The sequence below is a fragment of the Centruroides vittatus genome, unplaced genomic scaffold, assembly GCF_030686945.1.
Source record: "Centruroides vittatus isolate TY-2023 unplaced genomic scaffold, ASM3068694v2 contig_329, whole genome shotgun sequence".
NCBI classification, from domain to species: Eukaryota; Metazoa; Arthropoda; class Arachnida; order Scorpiones; family Buthidae; genus Centruroides; species Centruroides vittatus.
The window spans coordinates 882,564-896,957 of record NW_027122113.1 but is presented as its reverse complement, the minus strand read 5'-3'; the positions used below and the strand labels follow the sequence as shown (position 1 = coordinate 896,957).

Below are 14,394 nucleotides of genomic sequence, written 5' to 3'. Positions count from 1 at the left end.
TTATGTACAAAATAAAACACTTAGTCTTACGGCCTAGCAAAGCTTTGATATTTTTTCTAACGAACTGGACTTAAGAAAAAGAAAATTCTATAAATCATTTATTAGAACAACTGTTAACGTATTACTGAAAAAAATCAAAATCGAACTATTGCATTTGTTGTCAGAAATAAAACATTTTCGAAATATAGACTACGTATTAGGCCATATTTGGAACTGCTATCCCGTTTATGACACATACATAAAATATTGTAGTTAATTAACACAAATTACGATTAAAATAGACGTTTGTTTCTGGAGAATTGAAAACAAGAGTAGTCATTTTAAAATAAATCAAACGCTCACTTAAAAATAAACTCAGATCAATAGAAAATTAAAATTTAGTGAAAATTCCGCACAAATGATAACTCGTTTATCGATTACTATATCTAAAAAATCCAGCAACGAGTTGCTTAACGTTTCCGGCAAATTTGGTGGCGCCATCTGTTATCATATTTTCTTTAAAAAAAACTTTTTATATTTTTAACTATTATAAAATAGCAAATTGCTTAATTTTGAGAATAGGGATGAGTTTTATTTAAAAAAAGAAAAAAAATGTAAATGCTAATAACGAGTAAAATCGTTATTAAGTCTGACCCTACGCGAGATATGACTCGAGCCCCTTTATTTGTCCTCCCTGTCGATCTTTAATCACAAAAATTTTATAGCATCAATGTCCTAATACACAAAGCTCACTGCAAAATTTCAAAAAATTTCGACAAAAAGCACAGAAGTTAAGCTTCAAAGAGTGTGAACAAAATCGTGCCACGACACACTAACATACATACAGAAAAAACCCTCGAATTTTTTTGCATTTCTTGACATTTCAAGGTCCGAGTCCAAAAATGTAAAAAATTTTTTTGGGGGGGTCATTTTTTGACCGATCGCCATACTTTCCCTCTCTTATGTAGCTTATAACAGTCGGAAAAGTAAAAATCTACAATAAACTTTATTTATATTTTCAGACATGCTTCCTTCAGTGTTATCATCTTCATTGTACTTATTTTGCTTTCTAGTATTCTTAATTTGTCTACCTCGGCTTGCTTTAATAGCGGCATCGAGCTTATAGCCCGATAATTTGGCAATTCGTTTGGCTTTAATAATTAGGTTAATGAAGAAACACTTCATACTTGTAGACTTTGTACTCGTTTGTATCCTTGCCCAATTTGCATAACCTAGCGTTTCAGTTACGCAGTTATTCAAGCTACTAGGCATGGTTAAAAATTAAGACAACATAAGCACGATTATTCCAGATACTACAGTTTCTGACAAATAAAGAATTTTTAGAGTCCTGCCACAAATAAGCTATTTATTGATTATTGACCATTTGTGACATGCCATAACTAGCAAAAATTTAAAAAACTAGTAAGTAGATTTAAAATTAATAAATACAAATGTATTCTGACAGTTTATGAGTTAATTATACTTTCTGTTTGCAAAATTTCCTCAACCTTAACACAAAATAAGAAAAAAGTGAATTTTTAAGAAATTTGCGGGATTTCCCGACATATTTCCCGGGTTAAAAAACAAGGTTCTAGACTAGAGTTTCTCAAACAGGATCCCGGGATCCTGTTTGAGAAACTCTAGTCTAGAACCTCACAAATGGCAAGCATGTTTCCCGTATAAGACAACCTGTTATTCTACAGACGTTGGATTTAAACTCTTCATTTGAAAATAATTTAAAAAATTAGATTAAAAAAATAATACAAAAAACGTAAATATAACATTTATATCTCATGCGATCAATTCTTCCTTAGTCTACTGTGTTGTGTTGTAATACGCTATATTTATTTCGTAAAAATTAATAAACTGCGCCACAAAAAATCTCTTTTTGTTAAACGAAATCCTAAACAAGAGCCTTGTATTAACAACTTTAATTAAGAAATACAAACTAAGATCATTATTCTTAAATGAATATAAAAAGAACTTTATTATTATTTTAATAAATTACTTAATTACGATACCATAAAATAAAATACGAAATTCCGAGGAATAAAATCGATTCTAAACACTAGACGAAAGCACATTACACAAGACAGTGGTTTCGGTTTCGGTTTCTGTTTCGGTTTCTAATTGATCCTAATTGATCTCTTTCTATTTTCCGGTGAGTGAGATAAATATAAAATATGCTATAGTAAACAAGTCACGTTTATTCTTTCGTGCCAAACCTCTAATATCCGTCAATGCTATTCGATACAGCACAAGCGAAAATCACGATATTTCTGCAATTGTAATTAGTTGCTTATGAAATAAATAATTATATTTAAATAAATGATAACTATAGATTTTAATATGATTACTTACCTCTCGATTAACTCGAGAACTTGTATAATTATTTCAGAAAGAGAAAAACAAGTAATGCGATTTGTCTACCTTTTCACATTGCTAGTAACAAAATCATATTAGTTTAAAATTCAATGCATTATGATTTAAAAAAAAAAATATATATATATATATATATATATTAACTCACTGAACAAAATATACGAATGCATTCGGATGTTCCGCTTTTTCGAGTTAAGGTAAACTTAAACTAAATTATACTCGACTACACCCATTTGCGTTATGTATCCACAGTTACATAAAGCGGCTTTGATGCAGCTGTATAAGCAAACCAATGACATAGTCCGTTTCAAATAAAACGAGCTATGTCATTGGCTTGCTTGTATGGCTGTTTATAGTCACTCTATCGGATAATGTGCTCAGCGAGCTCTTTCGAAAGGCAATTGCTTGTGTCGCCGATCGTATCATCTTGCAATAATGCAAAATACCAGGGTTGCCACTCGCGACATATGAAAAAACTTAGATCTGGATGGGAAAAAACTCATATGGGAATTTTAAAAACCCAGATTATTTACCTAGAAAAATTCATGATTAAAATGTAGTTATAAATACTTTACCATAGTATATAATACAAATTTATATAGTTTATAATGCAAATTTAAATAATTTAAATAATTAACTTTATCATAGTTTATAATACAAATTTAAAAACCATTTATTACCTAATTTACACAGTAGTTAATGTTATTTTACAGCTACTCTGTTCTTCTTTTTCTATTAACAGTACTGCACAATCTTTATGCTCTTCTTGTCGCTTCTTATACCTTTGGTGGCAAACTCTTTGTACTGCATCTCTAATTAGTTCAGGTTCGGATTCATACAGCGAACAGCTAAGATTTTTCCTATTGATCGCTTGTTTAGCAAGCAACCTGTTATTTGACGATTCAATGGTTAAATTAACCCCAGTGTTTTTAAAATTGCTATATTAATTTTAAAATACAAGTAAGCCATCCGGATTTTTAAGTAGCCGGAGTTAAGATGTTGTTGTTTGTGTCGCGATAGCAAATCATTGCGGGGTATGATTTTATAGCTTGAGCAGGTGCTTAAGTGTATCTAAGTGTTTTTAACTCCACGTGATTCAAGATTCAGCGAATAAAGTACTAGGCTTTTCGTTTTTGTTTATAAAATCTAAAATGACATATCATTTTCCTGTTTCTTATGAGAATTTATCTTCAGAACCTTTAGAGAAAAATGACGACATTTTCTTCTTGACAGTGACTACTAATCAGATCATCTGAGAATGCAATCAGTCCATGATAGTGAAGCAGATGCCAAAGAGTTACTGGCAAACACAGAATCATCTATCATCAGATTCCACCAAATGGTATACAGAACCAATGTTCATACTAGAAATGACTGTATGACATTACCGTGTATTGATTTTTTTTTCTGTTGATTTGTTGTAAAATATAATGTGTAGGTGCTTAATTTTTAAAAGTATAACGTAAAATGATGTTTAATGAACTTTTTCTTAATTCTTTCCTATTATTCGACATTTTTGCTTATCCGACGTTTTGCTCGCCCGTTTAGGTCTGATAATCCAGACTCTACTGTATGTGTAAAGTCATATTTAAAAAAACCCATATTTTACGAAAATTAGAAAAAAAACAACCCTAGAAACCAAGAGAAGGTCGAAAAACCCAGATCTGGGTTTTCAGGGTTACCCAAGGTTTCCACTCCTTGGTTTAAGGAGTGGTAACCCTGCAAAATACTGTTGATTTTAGTGGTAACTTGCCTCTGTACATAATACTTTCTTCTTAACAAGAGAGTCATTTCCATTCTGGAGAAAAATCAAACCAGAAGTTCGTATATAGTTGAATTAACCGAGCCTCCGTTTTCTAAGCTTTCCATATCTGATCTCGACTTTTATCTGTATAACGCCATTCTCAAGATCAAGCTGAAATTCTAAAATTTCAGCCTGGTAATAAAAAGTAGCAACGAAAATGAATATTATTGATTACTTCGAGAAATTGTAATTCCAAATAGTAATTCCAATTGGTTGCGATGAAACGGCCGACTACTATTTTTAGTTCAAAGTCATTTTCTCCGTTTCTGAACTTCAAATAGCCCAAAATTCCCATTTCCCCCTTTTAAAAAGGGATATTTTTATAGTGTTTTTATATCTTCTTACTTAATCATCACTGAATAGAATAACGTACATTATAAATTTACTATTGTAATTTCACTGTTTAAAACTAATTCTGTTTAGCAATAATGAAAAGACAAAGAAAATAATAATTTTACTACAAAAATAAGCGTTTCTTTTTTTCATAAGTTTGTTTTTATTCCCTTTTTAAACCATACACATAATTATACAGAAGTATTAAAATAAAACATTTCATTTATAACATAACATTACAAACTTCATAATAATTTTGAAAGTATGAGTCATTATATTCTCTTCGTCATTAATATGATCATACATATTCTGATTGAATCTTTCAAACACGCTGTAATTATATTGGATTGCAAGTTTCTGCATGTAATTTCCTTCCTTTGTAAGTAGTAGTTGCTTGGTTATCGCAAAGCGACACGATGGCAATCTCCCGAGTGGTTTTTCTAAGGGAAACTGGACCCCAATAAGATGTAACTAACGTGAAGAAAACCCGGAAACTCCACATGGCAAGCCCCTTGACGAGGCGCAAACCACGACCAGTTAAGCGGTTTTACCCACTCGGCCACTGGTATACTCTTTGTAGTAGTACCTGATAGGTAACAGATTGTACGATGTGTATTCAGAATAGGCCTAAATAAAGGCGAAAAAAGCGATGCCTAGGGGCTTTCAGATTTGCTTGTAGGTTATATTTTAGTACAAAAATGAGTTGAAAATCCACGCTAATTGGGGCCAGACCGCATCCGGATTTTCCACTCTTCACTGTATTTAAATCATGAAACTGGTAATTAAAAATAGTATAATTATATACAGAACTCTAAACAAACAAAACACAGATGCCATAAACGGAGAAAACGCTTATCAAATACGGCTGGAATATTATCTGGACTAAATTTAAAAACAGTTAATTCAATAATTTTTATTTATATAACACAAAACGAAAACCAGATATTATCAGAACGAACGATTAAGTAAGAAAATATAGTACTGTACATTTGTATATATGAACAAAAATTAAAATGTCTTATATTCTATTTCCTCAGAGATTAAAAAGTAGTCATCAGAGTCTAAAATTTGAGACTTTACAACTAAATTTTCTAAATCTAAATTTTAAAAGTTCCAAAATTTTTAGGGCTAAATGCAAATTGATAATAGGAGCAAAATGGCTATTACGCGAAATTTGGCATTTAGAATATTTTGTTTTTGAATAGTCTATATATAAAAAAAAAAAAGTAAAATACAGCAACGAGTTGCGTAACTTACCCGACTGTTAAGAGATTTTATTTACAGAATAACTTTTACATTATTAATCATACTATTAATAAATAAATTTTGTGTGGCACTATCTGTTATGAGATTTTTATCCTTATAACAAAATAACAAGCCTTTTAAAGTGGCAAAACGCTCAATTTTGAGGTGAATTTAGAGATGAGTTTTATTTAAATATATATTTCAATAAAATATTTTACTAGTTATTAATATTTACTACAGTAGAGCGTCGATAAGTGGAACGTCGGTAAGTGGAATGGCCGGAAAGTGGAACGATTTTCAGTCGGACTGTGTCGTGCTGAATCGAATGTTTTTGATACTAAATTTACTTCTAAAGTATAATTTTCATGTTTTTTATATTCTTTAATATATTTATTTTGTTTGTACAAAATGCAGAAATAATTTTTAACGATACGATAGCCTCGATGATTATTATAAAAATTTTCGTTAGGCTTAAAATCGACGAAAATTCAACACGAAGCGACACGCAACGGAGAAAAATTCAACAGGAAGCGATACGCAACGGAGAAAAATTTGAACATCGGACAGGTTAATGTATTTTTTCGTACAAAGTCGGAAACTGGAACAAATCATTAACTGGAAGGACCCCAGTCCCCAATTGGTTCCACTTATCGACGCTCTACTGTATATATATATAGTAAATATATATATAGTAAATATTAATAACTAGTAAAATATTCATTATGTCCAATCCATGTGGAGAGATGACACGCGACCTCTTCCCACCCTCTTCACCTTTAATCACCAAAATTTAATCGCATCAATGTCCCTCATACACAAGTTACCATGCCAAATTTCGTTTCTTAATCTTTACTCCATCCTGAGATATTAAACAAAATAGATGCCAATAAACACAGAGAGACATTTCCACAGAATGTTTTCTGTTTTTTGCGTTTTTTTATGTTTTTTTGTAGACAGATCTTCACGTATCTCCACAGGAAGAAATCAAGTGGAATATCGGGTGAGCACGGAGGTCACAGAATCAGTCCATTACACTCATACACTCAAACCAGCCGTAGAAAAATGCATGTTAAGAAATCATCGAACAATAAGAACCCAATGTTGCAGGACATTGTTTACAAGACTCTTTAAATAAGTTTTGTTGATGTCGAACATGTTGCTTTTAACTCTCCTTTTATTAATAATGATAACGATTATCTTTTGATTTGATTTTTATTTTATTATATAACATTATTAGAATAAATATTTTTATGTGGAGTAACAAACTACATATTAAAATTTGTAGTTTAATATAAAAAAGATAAAAATTCATATTCAAAGAGAAATGCCGAATAATACCGAAATATATACATAATTTAAAACTTTTTAATTAAAAATTAAATTAATAATTATATTTTGTCAGTTAAGCTTGTCACTAAAAGTTCTCTGTAGATCACACTGTTCATTCTGTTTGATCCGCATCATTATCAATAGGAGAATAAGAGGTTTGTCTGTTTATCCATCTGTACGAAAAAAACGTAACTTAAATACAGATTTAAAATACTGTATATAGCACGTAATAACATAAAAATTACTTACATAAAAATTGCCGCGGGAATCATTAAAAGAACTGCCATCATTAGATAGGATGTTCCGAGAAAAATGTGTAAAGTTTGTGCATAAACTAGGTTAAAAACAATATTTGAAAATACTGGCATCAACGCTCCGCAAAATGCTAACACAGCAAATATCTTACCTGTAGATTTTAATTAATGTACATTATAAATATAAAATGAAAATTAAATAATGATTATTTAAACATAATAATTCAGAAAACTTACTTAATTCATCTTCATTTGCCAGTTTAGAAAGATGAGAATTGACAGCAACGGTGCTAGTTCCACCAATTAATCCAACAACACAACCTAGAACAATATATAAGTATAAATTCGAATAAAAGTACATTAAATCTTATACAAATTTAGATTTAAACATCGAGTTTCTACACATGCCAGTGATTAAAAGCATTAGCCAATCAAGATCCGATCACGCGACTACATAAAATGATTTTTCTTATTGGTTAGCTTTCAACGTCAATTTTCTGCTCATAAAAAACAGAAAATATTTTTACATTTTCTGCTTTTGTTTACAACTACGTCCGGAAAAAAATTATGTATGATTTTCTAACTATTAATAAATTATTAGTTTTATAACTGTTTATATGATTTTTAATGTCTAAATGTACCAGCCTTATTCATAACAAGTGTTTCAGACAGAATTGCTATCATATCCTATTCTAAATTTAATAACATGAAAAGAATGTATATTGAACTTAATATTATGCATTAAATCTGTCCGTATTGGGAAAAATGAGGTCTTAAGTTTGAAATGATCCAATCACAATTCGTCCAAGTAGAACAAGAAACAGATGATACTTGGCTTTCTTCATGTCTATCGTAGGTTTGGCCAGCTCCACAATGGAGATGCGATATGGAATTTAACATACCTAGAGAAAGTTATGCCTATGCACGAAAATTTCTGTACCGATCAGGATTCGAATACGGGAGAACGGGAGAGTTTGATTATGATAGCTAAACCTACTCACGTATTTTTACACAAACAACAACTAGAAATTATGCTTTCTTTCATTCTCCTTAATATATATCGTATCTGATCTTACCTGCATAATACGGCCATTCATGATAAGCCACACACTTAATACCAAATTCTGTAGCGTAAGAAATAATTCCCGAGAGGCCAATCATATCTTCGGACATTTTAAACAATCGAGAACAAATTGGTACAGCTACAAGAAGACATATTCCGTGAGCTACTTTAAGAGCTGAAGTTATTGTAGAATATGTTGTGTTATCCCATTTGTACATTCTGTTAGCGAAGAAAAATTCTATAGCCGTAACACCTATAAAATATTTTAAAAATTATAATTTTATATAATTTAAACTTCAGTATTAGGGGAGACCGGGGCAACTTCGGCATGTTAAGAATAAGTTAAATTTTGTGTAATAAATACTGCTGTAAACTGAAATAAAAGCGTTGTTTATTGTCTACTAGAATGTAACCTTACCATAGAACTGGTTAAAATCAGTTTGGAAATAAAAATAATTATAATAATAACTTTATAAAGAGATAGCGATTGCCGAAGTTGCCCCCATACCAGGGACAACTTCGGCAACAGTAATGGAGCAAGACAGGGAGGTATATAAATTTGTGTTATTAACAATGTATACGTTGAAATTCACTATTAAAACAAAGAAATACTCTTTCAAAGACCTATTTAATATTATAACAACGAAATACAAGATCAAAGGCATATTTAAGTAAAGAAAATGTAAAAAAAAAAATGAATTACGAAAAAAAAATGAAACAGATAATAAATGAAAACATTCTAATGCAAGTTAAAAGCAATATAAAGTAAAATGAATTAGTGAACTCAAATAAACAGTAGAAATGAAATATGCTTAACAGCAAATTGTTTAAGATAGGCAACGCTGCCGAAGATGCCCCAATAGTGACGATTTAGAAACATTTTAAGTGGAACCCTGAGAATAGGGTACTAACCATGATCTGGTCACGTGAAAAAGTTAATGTTTTATCCTTCTAACAGGAAAAGCAACTTTCGTTGTTTTGGAATTATAACAAAACATGCCAATTCTATATAAATGGAAGCAATGTTAATTTAACTGCGCTTGTTGGTGAAAAATACAAACATTACACTCAACAAGCCACCAATAAAACTCAACTGCCTAACCTTTAAAGAGAGTCTCCTTTTATTTTGTTTCTAAGAAAATGCGATTGACGAACTTGCCCCGTATGCCGAAGTTGCCCCGGTCTCCCCTAAATATTTTCATATTAAGCAAGATCTCAAATAGATTGCAAATACTAAATGTATATTACGCTGAATATTGTTAAAATAATATAAAATTTAGAATAAATTTATCTGTTTATGGTTCAATATTTCAATAAATAGTTTTTCTTTATAATAACTAGTAACAAAAATTAAGATGGAGAGTCACGGCAACGACTCCCCGCCAAGTAAACTAGTCACTACTAATCTGAGGTGGAGAACATATATTTAAATTAATTATATTTAAAATATGATTAAAAATTGCAGCCTGGCATTGTAACGATGTCACAATAAATAATTGCTCGTTTATATTATTTAATAGCAAATAAGCCTGGCGTTGCTCGGACAAACAGTAACGATAGCGAAAATTAAAATTATTACATTATAGCCAATTTTACCCGTTTTCACAGAATGCAAAAATTAGGTCCCCATGTTTCCAGACTAATTAGAGAATTTTTAGATGGGTCTAAAAATATCATCGATTTTCCGCAAAAAACCGCATCTACGCCTGTAAATCTTGCACACCGCTTTCTCTTAACACTTCCATTGTTAAGGAATAAACTTCTTTCATCCCCACGTGGTACTCTACTAAAACGCAGTTAAAAACAAAAAATTGCATCTAAAATAGTACAGTAGAAGCTGAGTTCTTTAGGATAAGCCTTAATTCTTTCCCTCTTCCCCGCGGGGAAATTTTCAAAAATCCCTTCTAAACGTTCTCGTGACGTACCCTGTATACCAAATTTCAACTTTCAACTCCTAACCGTTTGGACTCTGCGCTGGGTCCAGAACATTTGAGAGTATTCGAGTGTGTTCTGGAATGTTCCACAATGATCTGGGATGTTCCCAAATGTTCCAGAATGCTCTCGAATGTTCTAGAAATTTCTAGAGGGCGAAACTTCCAGCCCTTATATTTTCAACAGCAGGCCCTTCAGGTAAAAACGGGAACCTTCTTCATGGATGGAGGATAGAAGGCTCCACACCATATAACTCCCTTGATCGTACCGGGACTCGTTTTTGAGTTTTAGCGGCACGCACATTGTACACTTACTTTTATAATATATATTGATGATTAATGTTATATTTTGTTTGTTATACTTATATATCACAGATCATTAACGTGAAATGACATCAACAGAACTTACCTGTTGTGCAGAACAGAGCAACACTGTTAGCAAGCATCAGCAACCATATCTGCATTCTGACATTTCCAGGACGAGTTTGAATGCAAGTTCGAATATTTTCTTTTAAATTATCCAATCGAAACAAGTAACGTATCTTTATTTTAAAGTCCGTTTTACGCTCTTCACCTCTTGTTTCACTAACGAAGAAAAGCACCCAGAAAAATCCCATTACTAATGCAGATAAAGCTATCCCGTAAACGACGGTAACGCCTTCGTACTTGTAAATTATTCCTCCTAATTCCATTCCAATGGGATCTGCCAGAACGAAGGAACATTGCAAAATTGCAAATTTTATCGTTCGAGTTTCTTCATTTGTAATGTCCGCAACGTAAGTATAACAAGACGAAATTGCCATTAAGTATCCTCCAAAAATTCCCGACGGAATACCGGCTATAATTATAAAGTAAGCAGGCGCCGATCGAATGATGCTTACTATTGTTAATCCTATACCTTCCAGAATTAAACCAAACGTAGCACTTAATATGGGGAACTTTCTTCCATACTTATCACTCCAGGGACTCAATAGCGTCGTACTAACAATAGCTGGTAGAGTGGTCACTAACGAACTTCCTAGATTATAACGAGTAGAAATTTTCTGCACAGATGCTTGAATGGAATCGTATTCGGTAAGATTATTGCATATTTTTTCCGGATAATCAAAATGGAATCTGCACACTCGTTCTAAAATTAAGCTTTGTTGAGATACATTTTTCAACGAGATAACAAACATAATTAAAAATAAAAAAATTTCAATACGTAATTCTCGCACGTGTTTAATGATGGCCATTTTCTCACCTCGACGTTTGTTAATCTGCTTTTTGCATGTCAAAGTTACATTTTTTTCCTACAGCTGAAAAGAAAAAAAAGGGCTTTTAATACATTATTTAGAATAATGGGCACTAACTACATAAAAATTAGTTAACGTTAATAAAAAGAAATGTAATTTATCTACTAGTTAACTATGTAGTTACTTTGTTTTTATGAAAAGTAGTGAAAACAACAATCAGAAATATAAAAACAAACATTAGACAGGTTTAAAATAACAGTTAAGTATTCATTCTATCCTATTTATTGAACACTTTTATTTCCTTTCTTAACTGAAGTCTCAGAATACAAGTTTTTCAAATTTTTCATATCACATTCCACAACGACTAGAAGTTAAAATTTGTCCCGACATGGAAAACATGTTCCATTTCAGCACTACTCGTGAGGATAGTGTTGTATTTTAAAAATCATTCTTTATACGCCGGTAGTTAGGTAACACACTCAAACCAAGGTTGGGCTTGATCAGTAGTTTAAGGCCATGCGACACTTAAATGATCTGTTAAGGGAAAATTATCTGAAAATGACCCGTATTTAAGTGTTAATTACTCAATTGGGGCAGTAATTGTAACTAGTAGTTAACTGATGTATTAAAGTTTGAGGGTCCCTCCACCGGGACGACAAGTCAACCCGGTCTTGGGTTCGTGCCCGCCACCAGGCTGGTACATCCTACGACCATCAGAGAACGGTCCCCCAGCAGTCGGTGCCGTGGCGACAGCGGCCACATCCCAAAAACATATCCATAATGGCTTAGCCCGAAGGCCAAGCTAGGCCTGAGCACACCGCCAAGAGGCCTCGACCAAAGGCAGGGCGCCGAATGCTTTCCAGGCCCTAGAGCTATGCAAATACGTATTTGCCATTCCAGTCCCCAATGCAAATGTGGAGAGAATATTTTCCCTAATGTCAACTCAGTGGTCGGACGAAACAAACAGGTTGTCAGTGGAGACAATTAAAGCAATTTTGATTTGTCATTATAATTTTACAATGACTTGCGCCCAATTTTATAATTATGTGAAAAAAGAAAATGATATAATTAAGAAAGTAAAATCAACTTTAAAATATGACTGGGCTAAAAAAGATTAGACTTGCATCTTTTTTATTATTCTACGTATTCGTTTTATTAGATTGCTTAAACTTTATTGATTTTTTTATCAGAGTAAAATAAACCATTATCTACCCACCTTTTCATGTTTTATTTATTTTACACTTAATTAAATAAATATCAATTATCAATGCTTGGCAATTATGACAACCTTACCAATCTGTAATTATTTATATATTTTTATCTCTGTTCTTATAATGTATAAAATAGTATCTTATTACAGTATTATTATTTAATAAAGAGTAATACACCATAAGGCTATAATTCTCTCCTCTAAATAATCTCCATTAAAATCTGGCAAATACAAATATTTATGTTAAAAACAGGTTGATTTAATGTTAATAAAGAACAACACATTAGTTAAAGAAGACATTTATAAAAAAAACATTTGTGGATAAGAGGAGTTTTATGTAAATAATTTACACAAATATCAACAACTTAAAAAATATATGACATTTTTAAACACCAGATGACAGCACAATACACGTGTTTTTAATAGAAGACGAAGTAGTGTTATTGGTGTTGGTTCCGATTTTGTATTGATTTCTTTCGATTTTATGGTGAATGAGATGAAATATTTTAAAAAAAGCATTCGCAACGTTCATTTTCTCGTGCCAAGCATACAATATCCACTAATCCTATTCGATACAAGCGAAAATCGCGATATTTCTGCAGAATGTTGCCTATTTTTCTGATTGTAAATTAGTTGCACGTGGAATAAATAAATATGCTTAAATAAGCGATAACTGTAAATATTAATATGACACTTACCTCAATTAATTTGACATTAGTATAATTAGTTCCGAAAGGAGAAAGCAAGTAATGCGATTTATCCTTTGCTGATAATAAAATAATTATATTCGTTTAAAGTCCAGTTGAATGCGTAATATGATAAAAAGCTATGTATATAGATTAATTTACTAAATAAACAAATGAATTTGAAAACTTTTATCGAGTTAAAGTGAATTCAAATATTGGAAACGTGGTTACATCGAGGATATGCCATGTTTCCGCAGCGACCTCAGACGATCACGTGACAACTCTCCACGTCCTTGATCCTGTTACTTCCCGGCTATTATAACACGAGAAAGTATTGTAATCAAATTCTTTGCTGATTGTTATAACGTTGTAATCGCGTCACATTTGATCTTCCGGGTGTTTAGAATCTCGATGTTATGAGACACCCTGAAGTTTCAGAAAAGAGATAATTGTAACTTACTTGTTAACAAACTTTAATAAATTTATATTATTCGCACAAATTTAACATTTATTTGTGACTTTTTCAAATGAAACACTAAAATATCACCCATTTTTAACGTTAAATTTTCTGGAAAAACTATTCCGTATTTAGCGGTCGCTTCGGAAAATTTCAAAATATCTCCAATCAATCGCCAGTTTTAAATTTTTTTCGTCACTTCAAATTATTTATCACCACCAGTTTTACCTATTAATGCAGGTACTGCTAGCCTTATCAGTTGGCATCTGGAAAGCAAAAGCTAACATGTTAAGCTGTCACTTATAAGGAGAAGATCAGACGTTCGGGTCTCCGATTCGAACGAGACCTGGTGATCACGCAGTCTTAATCAAAAACAGCTCCTTGTCCAAATAATAGGACTCACTTCTCAAGTGTTTTCTGAAAACGGGCCTCTAAAAATTTAATGTTTACCTTATAAAAAAGTCTGAAAGTTTTATGTCTTTGAGC

The 14,394-nt window shown here is 31.8% G+C and overlaps 2 protein-coding genes across 2 annotated transcripts in view; both read right to left on the bottom strand.

The window, feature by feature from the left end:
• The window catches only part of LOC136973871 (uncharacterized), a 28,773-nt gene extending 14,901 nt beyond the window's left edge, over positions 1-13,872 (bottom strand). The window contains exon 1 of the mRNA XM_067268649.1: positions 13,458-13,872. The gene's annotated coding sequence lies outside the window, so the exon portion shown is untranslated. The remainder of the gene's footprint in view (positions 1-13,457) is intronic.
• LOC136973752 (proton-coupled folate transporter-like) overlaps positions 6,913-14,394 on the bottom strand; it is a 44,266-nt gene continuing 36,784 nt past the window's right edge. The window contains exons 2-6 of the mRNA XM_067268501.1: positions 10,730-11,618; positions 8,403-8,642; positions 7,564-7,647; positions 7,322-7,478; positions 6,913-7,245 (exon numbers count right to left, since the gene is read on the bottom strand). Coding sequence (XP_067124602.1) covers positions 7,185-7,245; positions 7,322-7,478; positions 7,564-7,647; positions 8,403-8,642; positions 10,730-11,555 — 1,368 coding nt within the window. The 5' untranslated portion in view covers positions 11,556-11,618 and the 3' untranslated portion in view covers positions 6,913-7,184. The remainder of the gene's footprint in view (positions 7,246-7,321; positions 7,479-7,563; positions 7,648-8,402; positions 8,643-10,729; positions 11,619-14,394) is intronic.